At 39.6% G+C, this 23,081-nt stretch overlaps 1 protein-coding gene across 1 annotated transcript in view; it reads left to right on the forward strand.

Annotated features, from left to right (window-relative positions):
- EPHA6 (EPH receptor A6) overlaps positions 1 to 23,081 on the forward strand; it is a 1,448,913-nt gene that overhangs the window by 1,146,132 nt on the left and 279,700 nt on the right. The window contains exon 11 of the mRNA XM_053706041.1: positions 11,553 to 11,614. Within this exon, the coding sequence (XP_053562016.1) occupies positions 11,553 to 11,614 (62 nt within the window). The remainder of the gene's footprint in view (positions 1 to 11,552; positions 11,615 to 23,081) is intronic.

Consider the following 23,081-nt stretch of genomic DNA (forward strand, 5'->3'; position numbering starts at 1 on the left):
GTAACAATGTATAGTTTTGCTTATTTCCATCTAAAGGGGAGGAGAGCCCACGGCTTCATTCATTACTGTTGGGAATTAAGAACCTGGTCTCCACCACTTCCCTCATCCCCCCAGTCATTCTTTGCCTTTCATCACAGGAGGACAGCAAAGAAGTGTTGAACATAGAAGTAGTCTCTTATGGAGGGCAGTACTCTTAGCATTGGGACTGGGGTTTTAAGTAGTCCTGTCAGCCTCTCAGTGAGAGCCTGGGTAAAAGTTAGAGTCTGGAGATGCAGGGAGAGTCTTTCTGTGAAACTATCCCGACTCATATTAACAGCTCCACAAGCAATCAGTGTTAACGAGTTTCGCTGCCTGCTTTTTACACTCAAGTCCATGTCAGCAGCGAGGCTATTAACCTGTCACACTTAAAGGGCCGTTTTCCTGTTCCATGGCGTAGATTCTGGTAAGATCGTTTCATTTTGTATTACATAATAATAACACGGAAGACAGGGTCACAGTGTGACACCTTTTATCTTTTAGGAATCAAGGGTTAATATTCCTGGAAAGCGGATTATTGAACAGGAGGGGTTTATACATGATATTGTTTATTGTGTCATTGCTGCATTATGTGCAGGATGAGGCTCTAGCAATGTGTGAAACTTTCAGGTGACTTACGGGAGTATTATGCGGCCCTTTTTTGGCGCATTTTTCTCCTTAGGCAGGGGCGGTCCTGCCAGGCATTCCATGTGACCGAGTGTGGCTATCTCTCTTACTCTGTTGATCAGTGGCACAGGAGACAACACGGTTTCTGTAGTCCGGGTCATAGGAGGTGGTGAGTGCCACGGCCATTGGAGGTTATAATGGTGCCTATTATTAAATTAATCTAGTCCGTAATAACAGCACAAGCTATGTAGGACTTTGACGCATTAGAGGGTTCTCCCTCTTTAACAAGGTCTCATTCCTGTGTTTATTGTGAGGAGGTTCTGGTATAACAGCCTGCTCAATTATGTTCCACATGCCTTAATAAAGTTACAACATCTAAAAGTAAACGGATTTCTAGTACTACTGAGCCGTCCACCTCTGAGGGTTCCCCCTCCCGTGAGGTGCATTCCCTGCATTCATCTCCAATTGCACATGCAGCGCCCCAGGGTCCAACCATTACTCCTGCGGGAGAGATTCGTTGGCCGTCAGATTTTGCGGATCAACTGCAAACGGCGGTATCGAAAGTGATCCATGCCTTACCACGTTCTGCTAAGCACAAGCATAGAGCATATAATGGCGGCCCAGCCCAGGGGTTGTCTACGCCTATGGAAATATCAAAGGCGTTATACGATGACGAGGCCAACTCCGACTTTTCAGAGGAGGCCCCTTCTGGGTCAGAGTCTATGTCATCTAAACCTCCAGCTGTGGAGGAGCCTTACTTTTGGTTTAGGATAGAGAATTTTTGTTGAAGCAAGTGCTTACTACCCTGGAGGTTCCGGAACCGAAGCTTTCCGGAGGAACCTGCAATTCCTAAACTTTATAAGGTTGGTGCCTCAGACCTTCCTGGTTCCTGTTAAGATGGCTAATATTATTAAGAATGAATGGGAGTGATTAGGTTCTTCCTTTTCCCCTACTTCTTCCTTTAAGAAACTGTTCCCTGTTCCGGACTCTCAGCTTGAGCTGTGGTGTACTGTCCCTAAGGTGGATGGTGCTATCTCCACGCTCGTGAAGTGGAGGATAGTTTGTTGTTTAAAGAGCCCATGGATAAAAAGTTGGAAAACATGTTAAGGAAGATGTTTCAACACACAGGGTTTCTTTTTCAGCCAGCAGCGGCCGTAGCCACGGTTGCCGGAACTGCAACATATTGGTGTGAATCCCTGTGTGAAATGGTCGAGAGGGAGACTTCCATCAACGAGATACAAGAGAAGATTAAGGCGCTGAAGGTCACCAATTCTTTCATCTGTGATGCCAATATGCAAATTATTCGCCTGAACGCTAAGGTGTCAGGTTTTTCAGTTTTAGCTGGCAGAGCTCTGTGGCTAAAGTCTTGGTCTGCGGACATGACCTCTAAGTTGAGGCTTTTGTCCCTGCCTTTTCAAGGAAAGATTCTGATCAGTTCAGGATTGGATTTGATCATATCCGCGGTTATGAGAGACTAGGGAGCTTTCCTACCGCAGGATAAGAATGCGAAGCCTAAAGGATCTACTTTTCGTCCCTTTCGTACGGACAAGGCCCAGCGCCAGCAGCCTGCTGTGAAAGCGGACCAGTCCAAGGGAACTTGAAAGCTGGCTCATTCTTGAAACAAGTCTAAGCAGAGCAAGAAGCCCTCCGAGAAAAAATCGTCATGACCAGTCTCTGGACCAAGTAGGGGCAGATTATCTCCTCAGAAGCCTTGTTACAGGACATTCAGGACCCTTGGGTTCTGGAGGTTGTCACCCAGGGTTATAGGATAGGGTTCAGATTCTATCCGCCCAGGGGCAGATTCCTCCTGTCAAACCTGTCTTCAAGACCAGAAAAGAGAGAGGACTTTCTAGAGTGTGTGAGGGATCTCTCCTCTCTCAGTGATATCGTACCAGTACCCCTAGCAGAAAGGGGTCTAGGGTATTATTCAAATCTTTTTGTGGTTCCAAAGGAGGAGGGCACGTTCCGCCCGATTCTGGACCTCAAGTGTTTAAAAAAGTTTCTGAGTGTTCCATCGTTCAAAATGGAAACAATCAGATCTATTCTGCCCCTCGTTCAAGAGGGGCAGTTCATGACAACTATAGACCTGAAGGACGCTTACCTTCATGTGCCAATCCACAGGGACTACTTCAAGTTCCTAAGATTTGCGTTTCTGGACCAACATTTCCAGTTTGTGGCCCTCCCCTTTGGCCTGGCGATGGCCCAGAGAGCCTGGGGGCGCTACTTGCGGTGGCCAGAGCCAGAGGCATTGCTGTGGCACCCTATCTGGATGACATCCTAGTCCAGGTGCCGTCGCTCAGTCTCTCAGAGGATCATCCAAGGGCACTTCTTCTTTTGCTCCAATCTCATGGTTGGAAGATCAACTCAGGAAAGAGATCCCTGGTTCCCAGCAACAGGGTGGAATTCCTGGGCACGATAATAGACTCTATGTCTATGAAAATATTTCTCACAGACCATCGACACAGAAAGATTGTGTACTCTTGTCTTGCCCTTCAGTCCTCCGCAAGCCCCTTGGTGGCTCAGTGTATGGAGATGATCGGACTCATGGTTTCCAGCATAGACGTCATTCCATTGGCCAGGTTCCATCTCAGACCTCTTTAATTGTGCATTTTGAGATAGTGATCACAGCAGATATCCATGGATGCTCGGACTCGGATCTCCCTCTCTTGGTGGATTCATCCGGAGCAACTGTCCATGGGGACATTCTTCTTGAGAATGTCCTGGGAGATTGTGACCACCAGTCTGGCAGGATGGGGAGCTGTTTGGGGTGCCAGGATGGCACAAGGAAAATGGTCCCAGGAGGAGTCTCTGAAGGCATGGCCTCCTCTGGGGTCGCTCAGCTTCATCAGATTCATCAGATTCCAGACTGACAACATTACCTCGGTGGCTTACATCAACCATCAGGGGGGTACGAGGAGCTCCCTAGCCATGAGGGAGGTGTCTCAGATCTTGGAGTGGGCGGAATCCCACAGCTGCTCGCTCTCAGCAATTCACATTCCAGGTGTGGACAACTGGGAAGCAGAATTTCTCAGCAGGCAATCCTTCTATCCTTGGGGATGGAAGTGTTTGCAGAGATTTGTCTCAGGTGGGGAACACCGGAGATAGATCTCATGGCGTCCAGACTCAATTGCAAGCTACCCCAATACAGGTCGAGGTCCAGGGATCCCCAGGCAGAGCTGATAGAGGCCTTAGCAATGCCTTAGGGGTTCAGCCTAGCTTACATTTTTCCACCGTTATCACTTCTACCACATGTAGTGGCACGCATCAAACAGGAGCAAGCTTCAGCCATTCTGATTGCTCCATCATGGCCGTGGAGGATGTGGTTTGCGGATCTGGTGGGGATGTCATCCTCTCCGCTGTAAAGGTTAACTTGTCACAGGGATGCTGGAACAGGGCCATTTTCATCATCAAAATCTTGATTCTCTGAGGCTGACTGGGTGGAGATTGAACACCTAGTTTTAGCCAAGAGAGGCTTTTCTGAAAGTGTGATTGATACTCTAATTCAGGCAAGGAAGCCAGTCACTCATCACATCTACCATAAGGTGTTGAGGACTTGTCCTGGTGTGAGAAGCATGGATATCCTTGGCATAAGGTGAAGGTATCCAGGATGCTGTCCTTTCTCCAAGAGGGTTTGGAGAAGGATCTTTCCGCCAGTTCCTTAAAGGGACAGATTACGGCATTATTAGTCTTGTTGCATAGGAGACTCGCTGAGCTCCCTGACATCCAATCTTTTGTTCAGGCTCTGTCTAGAATCAGGCCTGTCTTTAGACAATCTTAAACTTGTTCCTTAAGGTATTACAGAGGGTTCGGTTTGAGCCTATGCATTCCATTGACATTAAGATTCTGTCCTGGAAGATTCTCTTACTGTTGGCCATTGCATCGGCACGCAGAGTATCTGAACTGGCTGCCTTGCAATGTGAGCCTCCTTATCTGGTTTTTCATGTGGATAAGGCTGTTCTTCGCATTGGTTTGGGGTTTCTTACCAAGGTTGTGTCTAACCTTAACATCAATCAGGAAATAGTTTGTGTCCCAACCCTTCTTCTTCTAAGGAGAGGTTTCTTCATAACCTGGATGTGGTTCATGCCTTAAAGTTCTATTTTCAGGCTACAAAGGATTTCAGACAGTCTACATCTCTTTTTGTGATGCATTCAGGGAAGCGCAAGGGGCAGAAAGCCTCTTCTACTTCTTTGTCCTTTTGGTTGAGGAGCATGATTCACTTGGCCTATGAGACAGCGGGACATAAGCCTCCTCAGAGGATCACAACTCATTCAACTAGAGCTGTGGCTTCGTCTTGGGCCTTTAAGAATGAGGCCTCTATGGAGCAAATTTGTATGGCGGCTACCTGGTCCTCCTTACACACTTTTACAAAGTTTTAGAAATGTGGCGTTTTTGCTTCTGCAGAAGCTGTTTTTGGGAGAAAGGTTTTGCAGGCTGTGGTGCCCTCAGATTAGGGTCCACCTTTTACCCTCCTGGTTTCATTCAGTGTCCTCTAGAGCTTGGGTATATGTTCCCAACAGTAATAATTTAAGCCGTGGACTCTCCTCCCCTTTAGATGGAAAACATAAATTATCCTTACCTGATAATTTCATTTCCATCGAGGGGAGGAGAGTCCACGACTCCCGCCCGTATCTCTGATGGGCGGACCTAAATTGAATTCATCTTCTGGCAACATTTATGAAATTTCTCCTACTGTTTCTTGTTCCCTTGGCAGAATGACTGGGGGATGAGGGAAGTGGGGGAGGTATTTAAGCCTTTGGCTGGGGTGTCTCTGCCTCCTCCTGGTGGCCAGGTTCTTAATTCCCAACAGTAATTAATGAAGCCGTGGACTCTCCTCCCCTCGATGGAAATGAAATTATCAGGTAAGCATAATTTATGGGGTTTTTTATAACATTGTGCTGATTTTACGACTCCTAACCAAGCCCCAAGTATCAGATGTAAGCCCAGGTCTACAGACTCCTGCTTGCTCCTGTTTGTGTAATGGGTCTTTTCATATGCAGGGGAGGGGGTGTCTGCCCTTTCTGCTTCCTCAGCCCCTTTCACTGTGTGTCCCAGCCAAGTCTCATCAACAATGCTAAACTGGAAGCTTCTAAGTAAGTTTTTGAAAGGTTTTATACTGGATCTATCCAGATAAACGCTACTTCACCCCGGTGTCTCAAATGCTGTGTGTAGAAAAAGTTGCTCAAGTGCAGTTTACTCCAGACTCTGGGTTTGAATTTCCACCCAGTGCATTTGAATTTCCCCAGTATAACCCACTGCTTAGTGCCTTTTTTATTACAACAATGAAACAGACTGTTTTATATTCCTTTAGTAATTGTATACCTGTTTGTATATTAATATAAACAGATTTTCATTTTGTATAAATTTAAAAAACTGAGCATAAACAGTTCTAATGAGCTGTATGAGAAGAAAGGGTTCTACATACCTGTGGTAGATAGAAATTTCATTGCAAATTACTATAAAAACACAATACTATATTGTATTTATTTTGCCAGCATTTCCTGTAAATTAAAGGGCTATACATTTAATTTTTGAAGTAAATTATGTTTTTAAAAAAAAATAAAAAAAATGAAATTATGAAGTTTAATTTTCAGTTCTGTGCCTCTTTAACTCTTTAAAATTGTGTTTTCCCTCTGCGACAAACTTTGACCCTGCAACATTCTAGCCAGTGATTGCATGAGTGGTGTAAAAATATTTTTTATAGACATTAATGCTCTTTTAACTGTGCTTTGGAAATAATTTAATATGTATACTTCTTTAATGTTCTTTTGACCTATAATAAATTAAATCCGTACTAAGGCATCCGCTTTTTTTAGTTACAAATTATCTTAATCACTAATCTTTTTTTTTCTTTTAAACATTTTAAATTTAATTTATTTCAAATATTGTGAAGCAATTTACTTTAAAATTAAAAAAATAATTAAGTTAAATATTGAATTGTTTTTAAATGAGAGGCTTATAAAAATTCAATTCATAATGTTGCTCACTTCCCATCATTTAAAATTACAGTTAAGATCTTATTTCATACTTTATGCTCTCATTGCTTAATTCATTTATTACAAAATAATAAATTAGCATCTAAAAATTATAGGTTTATTTAATTTTCAATAAAAAAGAGAAATGTTGTTAATTTGTAGATTGCTTTAAAGGAAGTCTTGGTAATCATCAGGATTGGCTATCAGTTACGAGTCAAAGAAACTATTTGGGTTTGAGTCAGACATTGATCCAGGAGGCCCTCTTCAAAATAGTGATTAGAAGCAATTTCTTTCAACTCCAGCGATCTCAATTACTGTAAAGAACCTAAAGGTGGTAATCAGCACGTATTGGCTTGACCTGCGCAGGAGGTGTTTAGTTAATTGCCTGTTAGTGAAGAGAATTGCTTTCTGGTTTGAACTTATTTACAAAACTTTAGATAGAATGTTTCCAGGCATTTCAGCTAGTTAAATTGTTGACCTGCAGGTCAGAATTAGAAAATGGTTGTACAATTTCTCTAGTTGTTAGTTACACATATTACATTTATCTACTTTAAATCTAACCTGCGTGGTCCCTGTGCATTTGATGGTCATGATATAGAAGAAATGAAACAATTATAGTAAAAGGTTATAGATGAAAAATGCACGCTTCAGTTCAGTATGCATTGTATTAAAGCAAATTATATGTTGGAATACATTGATCTGAATTTTTCGTAGTTTGGACTAAACTGTGAAGAGTTTTATTTATGTTGATTGAAGCTGTCATGTTAGGCCAGTGATTCATATACCAAAATAGAAACAACATTGTATTGAAGGGATAGTAAACACCAAAAATGTTTTTTTTTTACCTCTGTAATTACCTTCCATCTAAGCTTCTGCAGACTGCCTCCTTCTCTAAGACCTTTTGACAGACTTACATTTCATTAGTGCTAACTCTTAAATAACTCTGCGTGCATGAGCACAATGTTTTTTATATAAAACACATGAACTATCACCCTCTAGCTGTGAAAACCTGTCAAATGCATTCAGATAAAAGGCCACCTTCAAGGTTTTAGAAATTAGCATATGAGTCTACCTAGGTTTAGCTTTTAACTAAGAATACCAAGAGAACAATGCAAATTTAATGATAAAAGTAAATTAAAAAGTTATTTAAAATGACATGCCCTATCTGAATCATGAAAGTTTAATTTGGACTTTACTATCCCTTTAAGTAGTAATACATTTCTGTGGACTAACAATGGATTTCGGGAGCTTTCAATATCTTCCTCTTAATTTTTTTCTGGTCTTTTTTGGTCTAAAGCAATACAAATAAATATAAAGGAATTTAAACAAATGTGGACTCCAAAGTGCATTAAAGGAGCATAAATATACACCTCTAATTTTTTTTTACCTTGGTGTGAACTGACTGGATATCTCTTCTAATGGGCTACAGGCAGTGCTAAATTAGGTTCAAGTAATTAGGTCTCTGAAAGACAAAATCCCAGTAGAAATGTAGAGGCTAAAACATGCTAGACAGTCAAGAGTGGTATATTCTAAATATAGAGGAAAATGACAAACTGGGCACCATTTAAATTAAATGAGCTGAAGATAGGTAGGAATACTGATGTATTTCATAAAAAGTTTTTTTTTTAAGTTAGTTTTTTTTTTCCCTTTGAGCTACTGCATGCATACTCTTTTGAGACAAAAAAATGTACCTTAAAGGAAGATGAAACCCCAAAAGTGTTATACACGATTCAGAAAGAGAATACAATTTTAAACAACTTTTCAATGTACTTCTATAAACTAATTTGCTTTGTTCTTTTATTATCCTTTATTGAAAAGCCTATATAGGTAGAGTAGCTGCTAATTAACGGCTGCACATATGTGCCTCTTATCATTGGCTTAACAATGTATTCAGCTAGCTCTGATTAGTGCATTGCTTCTTTGTCAAAAAAGAATACCAAGAAAATAAAAGTAATTGGAAAGTTTTTTAAAATATGTTCTATTTGAATAATATAACATCAGAAAGGGTGCTTGATGCACAGAACAGACTGCCATTAGAGGTAGTAGTGACAAGCAAAGTTAGGGAGTTCATTTTTTATTAGATGAATTAGTTCAGAAAGCAATATGGGTAGACTTGATACTTCTTATGTTCAGTCAAAATCTATTTTGTAACACAAACACACTCTCCTACAACACACCCACACACATTCTCCTGCAACACAAACACACACCTCACAACTCTCCTACAACACACACACCACACACACTCTGCTACAACACACCCACACACACTCTCCTGCAACACAAACACACACACCTCACAACTCTCCTACAACACACACACCACACACACTCTGCTACAACACACACACACACCCTTCTACAAAACATACACAACACTCTCCTGCAACACAAACACACACCACACACACACCTCACAACTCTCCTACAACACACACACCACAAACACACTCTCCTACAACACACCCACACACCACACACACCCTCCTGCAACACAAACACACACCACACACACTCTCCTCCAACACAAACATACACTGCACACACTCACAACTCTTCTACAACACACACACACCACACACACTCTGCTACAAAACACACATCCTCCTACAAAACATACACAATACTCTCCTGCAACACAAACACACACCACACACACAAACACACACCTCACAACTCTCCTACAACACACAAACCATAAACACACTCTCCTATAACACACCCACACACACCACACACTCTCCTGCAACACAAACACACACCTCACACACTCTCCCCCAACACAAACACACACCACACACACACACCTCACAACTCTTCTACTACACACACACACCACACACACTCTGCTACAAAACACACATCCTCCTACAAAACATACACACACTCTCCTGCAACACAGACACAAGTCCCAACTCAGTAAACATGGTGTTGTGACCCAGTAATGGGTCCCGACCCATGGTTTGAAGAACCCTGCATTAGAGCATTTTCTTCTTGCACTTTGTTAATCGGCCCTGTTAATCGTAATTGAATGGAGTTGACATAAACTGATGAAAAAATAATACTTTTTTGTATGCTACAATTAGTTTCTTCACTAAAGCAAACAAATTGATACTACCATTAAAAAGTTTTATCCCTGCACTTAAAGATTCATAAAAGCAAGTTTTTAACATCAGCTAGCTCTCTAACATTTATGTATGTATGTGTGTGTATATATGTATGTATGTGTGTGTGTATATATGTATGTATATATATATATATATATATATATATAAATATATATATATATATAGGGTATCAAGAGTGTGGAGAGCACTTAGTATGAAAATAACTTAGTTCTCTGTATTTACAATTTATAACAACAACAGTATGGCTATCACATATATATAGAAGCCTTATCACTATATGGTAAATTATTGGTCACTTTATAATTCACTATTGTAAAACAAGTGTTCATATGAGTCCATATCACAATAAAATATATGTATATAAAAATTCTTCTGAGACATCCAAAGTAAACGTTGGGAACAGTAATAAAAGACCCCGTTGGGGTTCCTACTTACATTCCTTACCCCCCAATCTTATGAGGTAAGTGCCGCACAATGAGAGGGATCACCCATGTAGATCATAAAGTTCTCCGCTTCTTTGCTCCTTGAAGTTGGCAGCTGTTGTAGGATCCACAAATAATTGGAATGAATTGGGGCCTGAAAGACCATTCTACCAACTTCAAGGAGCAAAGAAGCGGGGAACTTTATGATCTACATGGGTGATCCCTCTCATTGTGCGGCACTTACCTCATAAGATTGGGGGTAAGGAATGTAAGTAGGAACCCCAACGAGGTCCGAAGAATTTTTATATACATATATTTTATTGTGATATGGACTCATATGAACACTTGTTTTACAATAGTGAATTATAAAGTGACCAATAATTTACCATATAGTGATAAGGTTTCTATATATATGTGATAGCCATACTGTTGTTGTTATAAATTGTAAATACAGAGAACTAAGGTATTTTCATACTAAGTGCTCTCCACACTCTTGATACCCTATTTCTTTATTTCAGTATTAAGTGTATTGTAGAGGGACTATACACTCCATACTTATTAGGCAGCAGCTGCTGTTTGAAATACAGTGTGTTCTTTGTTTAAATATTTTAATACTGAGGAACTCTATACCCATTACCCAGCGCTTTTTTATTCCTTTCTCACTATATATACTGTATATGTATATATATATATATATATATATATATATATATATATATATATATATATATATATATATATATATATATATATATAAAATAATATAGATGGTCAACACCCTAGTAAGAATATCATTTCCCTACCTATTTTACTTTTTTACCCAGAATACATTTTCATTGTTTTTCGGTGAAAAATAGATGTTATAAAAAAAAAAAAACGTTATAACTGAAAGTAATAAAAAAAAAAATAATAATAATAATAAACATTGATTTTATTAAAATGCATAGCCCATTACTTTCTGCGCAGTTACAAACTAATAGAGCAGTTTCTAACTGTGAGAAATTATTTAAAAAAAAAAAAAAAAAAAAAAAAGCGCAAGTGTATTTCTAAACCTATTTTTCTGTAATGATTTTTCTGATGTATTCTATTTTTCAACTGAAAAGATTTTAACAGTGATGCATATTATTGTGTTGATGGATGAACTGACATTTCTCACAATAGGTACGTCTGTGACAATGGCTCTTTTTCAGGTTAAAAGCAATATTGTACTCAGTGTGTAAATCCCTATGTACACAACCATACATTATTATAAAATATTCTCTGTAGTATACAGAAATATGAACTTCATTAAAGTCATACAGATAATCTTCCCATAACAGCTGGAAAGGTATAACAAACCTTTAATACACTTTTAATCTTCTTAATGAATATCGTTGCTGTGTTTGCAGGTCGGCCAGTAATGATTGTGGTAGAATATATGGAAAATGGATCCCTCGACTCATTCTTGCGGGTAAGATGTCTTTTTTTTTTTTTCAAGTGACATTTAAAAAAGAAACAATCTAGAGCTTGGATGCTAAATCATTTATTATAAGTTAATTTTTAGATAATATTATTCATGGATTTTAGCAGAAGAATAGACATTTTTCCCCTGGGCAGCATTACCTTAGATGCATTAAAGAGTGTCTTGGATATAAAGAAGGCTTGAATTTAGGAATATAATTGATTTCTCTTCCAAGCTGAGTCACTATTTTTTTTAATGTATTTTAAATCAAAGTATGATGATCAAAGTAAAGAATGAGAACAAGATGGTTTGTGTATTTTATGCAATTTTCTTTCTATGTCTTGCATTTTATTTTAAATGTATAGAAAAATATGGCTCTTCTCTGAAATTTGCAGAGAGAGGGAAGAATCCCTGGCAGCTACAAAAATAACCAAGTTGACAGAAATAATTGACATATCTATAATAATCAGTTTAAGCCAATGCTTGTAGAAGACTCCCTCTTACTTGATGTGATAACAAACATTTTTGTTTCTAAAAAGATTTCTTGTAATCTTTGTGGTATACTGTTACTTTAAGAGAAAAGACACTCTGGAACTAGGAGGGAACTATATGGTCAGCAGCCATCTTCTTTATGTTAGTTTCTCAGTTAGTTCAGTTATCTGTTATTGTTTACATCTGAGCTGAATAAAGACCTGCTCTGTTTACCTACTATAAAGTAGTGCTTATTCATACTGCTAAATACCCACACAAGAAACATGACATGGTGTCAGAAGTGCTGAAAAAGTCACTTATCTGAGTAAAGAGATTGTAACAGGGACGAAACTACAGGGGGTGCAGAGGTCGCAATTGCGACTGGGGGTGGGGGTGGGAGCCCAGCTTAAAAAAAAAATAATAATAATTTTTTCAATAAAAAACGTTGACCTGCCACTGCCTGCACTGATATCATGTGAGTGTGACATGATGCCTCACTAGTGTCTCTGACTACAGAGGTTAGTGTTTCTGTTTTACACATTGGTGTTTATGTGTGTGTTTGTGTGTGTGTGTGTGTGTGTGTGTATGTATGTGACATGTGTGTATTTATGTATGTATGTGTGTATATGTTTGTGGAACCAGCAAATTACAGACCTTGTTACTACAGCATGGGGGGGGTAAACAGTGTCAGTCTATACAGTACCACTATATACAGTATGGGGGGGCTGGACCATGTCACAGACTACTGTGGTCACTTTAAAAAGTACTGGGGTGGGTAGGGTAAGGCCAGCCATCTCACTGGCAGATTATAGACTGTGTGACTGACTCACTATATACAGTACTGGTGGGTTAAACAGTGTCACTATATACAGTAATGGGGGGTCAGACCATCTCACAGACTGTGGGCACAGGGTACCTCCTTTTGTAGACATGTAATCTGATTTACATTTTTGGGGGGTGGAGGGGTGGGGGGGGGGCTTCTTAGATTCTTGCACCTGGTCCCTGTGGTTTGTAGTTAACCTCTGGATTGTAACAAGGACTTTATTCACAGTTATTCACAGTTTCTCTACCATCAGCATGGAGATGTTCAGAGCACCATATCATCTGCAATTCACAGGAAATGTAAGTGAAAACTGGATAAGATGGGAGCAAAGATTTTTAAATTATGCTGAGGCAGTTGAACTTTATAAAAAAAGAGCAGAAAACTCAGATAGCCATAGCCCTGCATATTTTAGGTGGGTAAGGCCAAGAGATTTACAACACTTTGGAACCAGCCCTGCCTGCTGAAAGAATCTTAGACTCAATGCTGACTTTGTTCAGGGAGCATTTTACTCCAAAGAAAAATGTTGTGTTTGAGAGACATCAGTTTTGGTCACATTCACATTATGAGGGGCAGGGCATTGAAAGGTATATGACAGACTCAGACTAAAAGCCAGAGATTGTCAGTTTGGTGTAATACTTGATAACATGATAAGAGACAAATTTAGTTTTTAGTGTTACTGATACCAGACTTAAAGAACGTTTCCTCAGAGAGACTGACCCTACACTATAAAAGGCAGTGGAGATATGTCAGGCTGCTGAAGCCACTAAATCCCAGGTTCAGATTAAGGCTACAAACACACCAGCAAGTTCCTACCAGACTATTCATGCTTTATAGTACAAACTCACACTCACTAGCCAAGCAGAGTCTACTAGAGGCGGCAAGAACAAACCTCACTCTAGTGCATGGTCTGAGCAAAAAAAGGAATGTGTGCCCTAGGTGTGATGGGGTACACCCACCTCAAAGATGCCCAGCATTTGGGTGTTTGCTACACTTGTCACAAAAGGAATCATTTTGCAAAATGCTGTAAATCACAGGGCCAGGAGTGTGAAAGAGTAAAAACAGTTGAGACTTTATTTATAGGAGCAATATTGAAAGATGTAAGACAAGAACTAAAACATTCTGCATGGTTCTCTGAAGTGCAAATCAATGGTGCACTTATTAACTTTAAACTGGATACTGGTGCTGAGGCAAATGTGCTACCTCTCACTCTCTTAAAAAAGATCCCTGCACAGTTCTGCATTAGAAATACTAACACTGTGTTAATTGCTTATGGGGGTTCCAAAATCCGTCCAGAAGGTATGGTGCATCTCATTGCTGCCACCCCCACACACACAGCAGAGCTGGAATTCTTTATTACGTGATGCTCCTCACTTCCATTATCAGTTCCAGGTACTGACTATGTAATCAATAGATTAATCCACAGAGTCATCTTAAAACATGTTGGCCCTAATCTTTAGTGTGATATACCACATAACTGTTTACCAATGAATTGGGTACAATTTTAACTAAATAATTTAGCTTTTTATATTTGGGTGCCAACTTGTGAAGTTATCGATTGAAGTAGGTAGCATAGCTCTTCCATTTTTTGTTGTAATATATTCCTTCTAAGATTTCTGGGCAATTGGCCAACAGAAAGTTTCAATGTCATACTTAGATTAATGTAACATTTATCTAAAATTCTCTCCATAATTATAAGTGTTAGTTGTCCAAATTAAAGTGCATATTTAAATTTTTCATTAAATATATTTCCTGACCCGTCCTTAAAGGGATCCCATATAATTTCAATCCAAATGTCAATTTATTTTTTAACAAATAAGAGATACACATACTTTCTTTTATCTCTGCTAATTTCTGCTCTCAGTTGAATGTTTTTTAAAAATATATATACTTATTTGATGCTATATACTTGTGTTTCTCAAGTATGCCTGCAAGTATACATTATTTTGTCATAACTGCTCCAAAGCATAAATATAGTTAGGTGCTTAAAACAGCATTGGTGCTTAAAACAGAATGTGACAAATTGGTATATATATTTTTCTAATCTTAGAAACTTTTTTTTAAAATGTAGTTGTACTGAATGAAAATATGAAAATATTGAAGCAACAAATCCTAAAATACAAAGAGAAAATATATATGAGGGAAGTAATATTCATGTTGCCACATTTCTGCATCTCACGTATTACTTAGACAATTTATCAGTATCATTAAATTTTGGCATAATTGGGTGTAGAAGCCAGTCTGGTCTGAACAAGAGAGGGTTGAGTGCTTCTCTCATTTTACATATGTTAATTATTACTGAATTTACCTGCTATTCTCTGGTAGCCCTGTATGTGGTACTGCTTACTTTCCTCTACTTTGTGAACTCAGTCTGTTGTGAGTTTTTGTGAACTCATACAAGTAGGAAAGTACAATGTTGTGTAACCTTGGTTCTTACCTAACAAAAGATGAGACTGTTCTCCAGCTAACGCAGGTTGGTTAGTATGTGTATGACAAGTTAAAACTAAAAACTTAGTGTGTGAGTAAAAGTCTGATGCACACTAATTTCAGGACTTCAGATATTTGCAACCACATAAACGTCTTCTTCCATGGACTGCGGTATGAGTGAAAAAGCAGCGTTAAGGCTCATATGCTGCTTTTTCACTATCGCTGGTATTACGAGTCTTGTAGGTTTAGGGGCACCGCACACTTTTTTGGCCTTTACGCAAATTAACTTACGCAATTTGCTTTAAGTCTTTTTTCATTGGGACTTCCATAGCGCCGATATTACAAGCTTTTTCTGGGAGGCAAAGAAGTGAGCAGTTCAGCCTATCCCGCAAGTTTCATAACGCAATCTAAAGTCAGTAGTTATGAGTTTTACGCTACAAAGCTGTAGCATAAAACTCATAACTAAAGTGTTAAAAAGTACACTAACACCCATAAACTACCTATTAACCCCTAAACCGAGGCCCTCCCGCATCGCAAACACTAAAATAAAATTATTAACCCCTAATCTGCCGCTCCTGACATCGCCGCCACTATAATAAACATATTAACCCCTAAACCACCACACTCCCGAATCACAAACACTAGTTAAATATTATTAACCCCTAATCTGCTGTCCCTAACATCGCCGCCACTTACCTTAATTTATTAACCACTAATCTGCCGCCCCCAACGTCGCCGCCACTATACTAAATGTATTAACCCCTAAAACTAAGTCTAACCCTAACACCCCCTAACTTAAATATAATTAAAATAAATCTAATTAAAAATTGCTATCATTACAAATAAATAAATTAAATAATTCCTATTTAAAGCTAAATACCTATAAAATAAATCCTAAGCTAGCTACAATATAACTAATAGTTACATTGTAGCTAGCTTAGGGTTTATTTTTATTTTACAGGCAAGTTTGTATTTATTTTAACTAGGTAGAATATTTACTAAATAGTTATTAACTATTTACTAACTACCTAGCTAAAATAAATACAAATTTACCTGTAAAATAAAACCTAACCTGAGTTACACTAACACCTAACCTTGCACTACAATTAAATAAATTACCTAAATTAAATACAAATACCTAAATTAAAAAAAAACACTAAATTACACAAAATAAAAAAAGACATTATCAGATATTTAAACTAATTACACCTAATCTAATAGCCCTATCAAAATAAAAAATCCCCCCCAAAATAAAAAAAAACCCTAGCATAACTAAACTACCAATAGCCCTTAAAAGGGCCTTTTGCGGGGCATTGCCCCAAAGAAATCAGCTCTTTTACCTGTAAAAAAAAATACAAACACCCTCAACAGTAAAACCCACCACCCACACAACCAACCCCCCAAATAAAATCCTAATTAAAAAAACCTAAGCTCCCCATTGCCCTGAAAAGGGCATTTGGATGGACATTGCCCTTAAAAGGGCATTTAGCTCTTTTTCAATTGCCCAAACCCTAATCTAAAACTAAAACCCACCCAATACACCCTTAAAAACACTAACACTAACCGCCGAAGATTCACTTACAGTTTTGAAGACCGGACATCCATCCTCAACGAAGCCGGGAGAAGTCCTCAGCGAAGCGGCAAGAAGTCCTCAACAAAGCCAGGAGAAGTCTTCATCCAAGCCAGCAGAAGTGGTCCTCCAGACGGGCAGAAGTCTTCATCCAGACAGCATCTTCTATCTTCATCCATCTGGCGCAGAGCGGGTCCATCTTCAAGACATCCGGCGCGGAGCATCCTCTTCAATCGAAGTCTTCTTCCCAAATGAAGGTTCCTTTAAGTGATGTCATCCAAGATGGCTTCCCTTGAATTCCGAATGCCTGATAGAATTCTATCAGCCAATTGGAATTAAAGGTGAAAAAATCCTATTGGCTGATGGAATCAGCCAATAGGATTGAGCTTCAATCCTATTGGCTGATCCAATCAGCCAATATGATTGAGCTTGCATTCTATTGGCTGTTCCAAGCTATGAATAACTTAGTAAACACCAGAGAAATTTAATTACATTAACCAATTTATATGAAAATTCACAATAGTAAAAATAAACTTATAAATATAAAGTACAAATTATTTTCTAGCAATAAAATTACTAGTTCTATACTATGCAGGACTATGAATATAAACTTAAAATACTGAATATGCTCTTTAAATCACTAGCTTCAATTAAACTAAAGCTTTAGGATACCATTACCACAATTTGAAAGTTTCAGCTTTTTCAGATTAATCCAGTACACCTTATATGAGAAGTATTGCAATTATGGATAAAGAAAGTTAGGCCCAGGCTTGCTTTATAGAGACTGTGTTTCAAAGGCTGCAAGTTATCAGTCCATTCAATTTCATTCATTTGGCAGCAAAGAACCCTTTCTCTCCTATTGCATGAGCTTTTATCAAGTGATAAACCTGCCTTAATTTTGTAATCATTGGTGAATATTCAGATACGCCCTAAATGGATGCTTGTCCCTTCATTGGCCCTTGGAAATGCATATCATTGGCCCTGGAAACATATGGTTATTTGATACTATAATTCCCTTTGGTTTCAATTCTTGCATACACCATCAGAGGGCAGCAGACAACCAGAAATGCAGTCTCATTATCAATATTGCTAACAGTCTAGTATCTAACCTTTAAAATGTTTATTAAATATACTTTAATTTCCATTATCAGCAAACAATGTGTGCAGTATGTATGGGACTAATAATACTATTTACCCTGAGTATTTTCATACTAAACATTATTATTATTATTATTATACTTTATTTATTAAGTGTCAACATATTTCGCAGTGCTGTCCATGGATACAATTCATTTAAATAAAACAATACAAGACTTGTAAGATACAGGACAAAATTTACAAACACATACAGGAGGGATTGAGGGCCCTATTCCCGTGGGAACTTACAATCTAGAAGGGTAGGAGGTTGAGAAACAGGAGGTGAGGACTGCAAGATTGAGAAGGATGTTAATACAGAGTTAGATGAGGGAAATATTAGGTAAGTGAAATTAATTTATTATTGAGTTGGGTGGTAGGCTTCCCTGAACAGAAAAGTCTTCAGGGAGCATTTAAAGGAAGAAAGATTAGGGCAAAGCCTGACAGCACGAGGGAGAGTGTTCCAGAGGGTAGGTGCTGCACGACAGAAGTCCTGCAGTCTAGCATGAGAGGAGGTGATAGTTGCGGATGAGTATATTACTTATAATATTTTAGAAGATACGTTTGAAAGTTACATTTCTATTGTTATCACATATTAATATAAATACAGTATGTTAAACATTGTACATGTGTGGTTATTTATTTAACACAGCAGACACTATCTGACATAGTATATTTAGGCATTCATATATTAGTATCTGCTAGTCATATCTGGAATCCAGTTTGTATTTCAGATGTCTGGAAAAATAAAAAACACAATTTATGCTAACCTGATAAATTTATTTCTCTTGTGGTGTATCCAGTCCACGGATCATCCATTACTTGTGGGATATTCTCATTCCCAACAGGAAGTTGCAAGAGGACACCCACAGCAGAGCTGTAATATAGCTCCTCCCCTAACTGTCATAGCCAGTCATTCGACCGAAAACAAGCCGAGAAAGGAGGAACCATAGGGTGCAGTGGTTACTGTAGTTTAAATTTAAAAATTACCTGCCTTAAAATGACAGGGCGGGCCGTGGACTGGATACACCACAAGAGAAATACATTTATCAGGTAAGCATAAATTGTGTTTTCTCTTGTAAGGTGTATCCAGTCCACGGATCATCCATTACTTGTGGGATACCAATACCAAAGTTAAAGTACACGGATGAAGGGAGGGACAAGGCAGGAACTTAAATGGAAGGAACCACTGCCCGTAAAACCTTTCTCCCAAATATAGCCTCCGAAGAAGCAAAAGTATCAAATTTGTAAAAATTTTAAAAAATATGAAGTGAAGACCAAATCGTCACCTTGCAAATCTGATCAAAAGAAGCCTCATTTTTAAAGGCCCAAGTGGAAGCCACAGCTCTAGTGGAATGAGCTGTAATCCATTCAGGAGGTTACTGTCCAGCAGTCTCATAGGCTAAGCGGATTAAGCTTCTTAGTCAAAAAGAAAAAGAGGTTGACGAAGCCTTTTGACCTCTCCTCTGTCCAGAGTAGACAACAAACAAAACAGATGTTTGACGAAAATCTTTAGTAGCTTGTAAGTAAAACTTTAAAGCACTGACCACGTCCAAATTGTGTAACACAAGGATGGAACAACAATCTCTTGATTGATATTCTTGTTAGATACCACCTTAGGTAAGAACCCAGGTTTGGTACGCAGGACTACCTTATCCGTATGAAAAATCATATAAGGAGAATCACATTGTAAGGCAGATAGCTCAGAGACTCTACGAGCTGAGGAAATAGCTACCAAAAAAAGAACTTTCCAAGATAAAAGCTTGATATCTATGGAATGAAGAGGTTCAAACGGAACTCCTTGAAGAACCTTAAGAACCAAGTTTAAGCTCCATGGTGGAGCAACAGGTTTAAACACAGGCTTGATTCTAACTAAAGCCTGACAAAATGCCTGAACGTCTGGAACATCTGCCAGACGCTTAACTAGCTGACAATCCTTTTTCCAAACCTTCTTGGAGAAAAGATAATATCCTAGCAATCCTGACCTTACTCCATGAGTAACCCTTGGATTCACACCAATAAAGATATCTACGCCATACCTTATGGTAAATTTTCCTGGTGACAGGCTTTCGTGCCTGTCTTAAGGTATCAATAGCTGACTTGGAGAAGCCACACTTTGATAAAATCAAGCGTTCAATCTCCAGGCAGTCAGCCTCAGAGAAATTAGATTTGGATGGTTGAAAGGACCCTGAAGTAGAAGGTCCTGTTTCAGAGGCAGAGACCATGGTGGAAAGGATGACATGTCCACTAGATCTGCATACCAGGTCCTGCGTGGCCACGCAGGTGCTATCAGAATCACTGATGCTCTCTCCTGCTTGATCTTGGCAATCAGTCGAGGGAGCAGAGGAAACGGTGGAAACACATAAGCCAGGTTGAAAGACCAGGGCGCTGCTAGAGCATCTATCAGTGTCGCCTTGGGATCCCTGGACCTGGATCCATAACACGGAAGGTTGGCGCTCTGGCGAGACGCCATGAGATCCAGTTCTGGTTTGCCCCAACGATGAATCAGTTGTGCAAATGCCTCCGGATGGAGTTCCCACTCTGCCGGATGAAAAGTCTGACGACTTAGAAAATCCGCCTCCCAGTGCTCTACACCTGGGATATGGATAGCTAATAGGTGGCAAGAGTGAATCTCTGCCCAGCAAATTATTTTTTAAACTTCTAACATCTCTAGGGAACTTCTCTTTCCCCCTTGATGGTTGATGTAAGCTACAGTCGTGATGTTGTCCAACTGAAATCTGATGTACCTCAGAGTTGCTAACTGAGGCCAAGCCTGAAGAGCCTTGAATATCGCTCTTAGTTCCAGAATATTTAATGGAAGGAGAGACTCCTCCTGAGTCCACGATCCCTGAGCCTTCAGGGAGTTCCAGACTGCACCCCAACCTAGAAGGCTGGCATCTGTCGTAACAATTGTCCAATCTGGCCTGCGAAAGGTCATACCTTTGGACAGATGGACCCGAGATAGCCACCAGAAAAGAGAATCCCTGGTCTCTTGGTCCAGATTCAGTTGAGGGGACAAATCTGTGTAATCCCCGCTCCACTGACTGAGCATGCATAGTTGCAGCGGTCTGGGATGTAAGCGTGCAAACGGCACTATGTCCATTGCCGCTACCATTAAGCCGATTACTTCCATACACTGAACCACCGAAGGGCGCGGAATGGAATGAAGAACCCAGCAGGAATTTAGAAGCTTTGATAACCTGGACTCCGTCAGGTGAATTTTAATTTCTACAGAATCTATCAGAGTCCCTAGAAAGGAAACTCTTGTGAGTGGGGATAGAGAACTCTTTTCCTCGTTCACTTTCCACCCATGCAACCACAGAAATGCCAGTACTACGTCCGTATGAGACTTGGCAATTTGGAAGTTTGACGCCTGTATCAGGATGTTGTCTAAATAAGGGGCTACTGCTATGCCTTAGGACCGCCATAAGTGACCCTAGAACCTTTGTAAAGATTCTTGGGGCTGTAGCTAATCCCAAGGGAAGAGCTACAACTGGTAATGCCTGTCTTAAAAGGCAAACCTGAGAAACCGATGATGATCTTTGTGTATCGGAATGTGAAGATAAGCATCCTTTAGATCCACTGTAGTCATATATTGACCCTCCTGGATCAGTGGTAGGATGTTACGAATAGTTTCCATCTTGAATGACGGATCTTTGAGGAATTTGTTTAAGATCTTTAGATCCAAAATTGGTCTGAAGGTTCCCTCTTTTTTGGGAACCACAAACAGATTTGAGTAAAAACCCTGTCCCTGTTCCTCCTTTGGAACTGGATGGATCACTCCCATAACTAGGAGGACTCGTACACAGTGTAAGAATGCCTCTCTCTTTATCTGGTGTGCAGATAATTGTGAAAGGTGAAATCTCCCTTTTGGGGGGGAAGCTTTGAAGTCCAGAAGATATCCCTGGGATATAATTTCCAACGCCCAGGGATCCTGAACATCTCTTGCCCACGCCTGGGCAAAGAGTGAAAGTCTGCCCCCTACTAGATCCGTTCCCGGATAGGGGGCCGTTCCTTCATGCTGTCTTAGAGGCAGCAGCAGGCTTTTTACCTGCTTACCTTTTTTCCATGTTAGGTTTGGTCTCCAGACCGTCTTGGATTGAGCAAAAGTTCCCTCTTGTTTATTATTAGAGGAAGTTGATGCCGCACCTGCCTTGAAGTTTTGAAAGGCATGAAAATTAGACTGTTTGGCCCTAGATTTGGACCTGTCCTGAGGAAGGGCATGACCTTTTCCTCCAGTGATATCAGCAATAATCTCCTTCAACCAGGCCCGAATAGGGTCTGCCCCTTGAAGGGAATGTTAAGTAGCTTAGATTTTGAAGTCACGTCAGCTGACCATGATCTAAGCCATAGCGCTCTGCGCGCCTGTATAGCAAAACCAGAATTCTTAGCCGTTAGTTTAGTCAAATGAACAATGGCATCAGAATAAAAGAATTGGCTAGCTTAAGTGCTCTAAGTTTGCCAAGTATGTCATCCAATGGAGTCGCTACCTGTAAAGCCTCTTCCAGAGACTCAAACCAGTACGCCGCAGCAGCAGTGACAGGGGCAATGCATGCAAGGGGCTGTAGGATAAAACTTTGTTGAATAAATATTTTCTTAAGGTAACCTCTAATTTTTTATCCATTGGATCTAAAAAAAAAACCACAACTGTCCTCGACAGGGATAGTAGTACTCTTTACTAGAGTAGACACTGCTCCCTCCACCTTAGGGACTGTCTGCCATAAGTCCCATGTGGTGGCGTCTATTGGAAAAAATTTTCTAAAAATAGGAGGGGAAGAGAACGGCACACCTGGTCTATCCCATTCCTTATTAATAATTTCTGTAAACCTTTTAGGTATTTGGAAAAACATCAGTACACACCGGCACATCAAAGTATTTATCCAGTCTACACAATTTCTCTGGCACTGCAATGGTATCACAGTCATTCAGAGCAGCTAAAACCTCCCTAAGCAACACGCGGAGGTGTTCAAGCTTAAATTTAAATGTAGAAATATTAGAATCAGGTATCTTTCCTGAGTCATTAACATCACCCACTGACAGAAGCTCTCTTTCCT

Source organism: Bombina bombina, chromosome 3 (assembly GCF_027579735.1).
Source record: "Bombina bombina isolate aBomBom1 chromosome 3, aBomBom1.pri, whole genome shotgun sequence".
Taxonomy (NCBI): domain Eukaryota; kingdom Metazoa; phylum Chordata; class Amphibia; order Anura; family Bombinatoridae; genus Bombina; species Bombina bombina.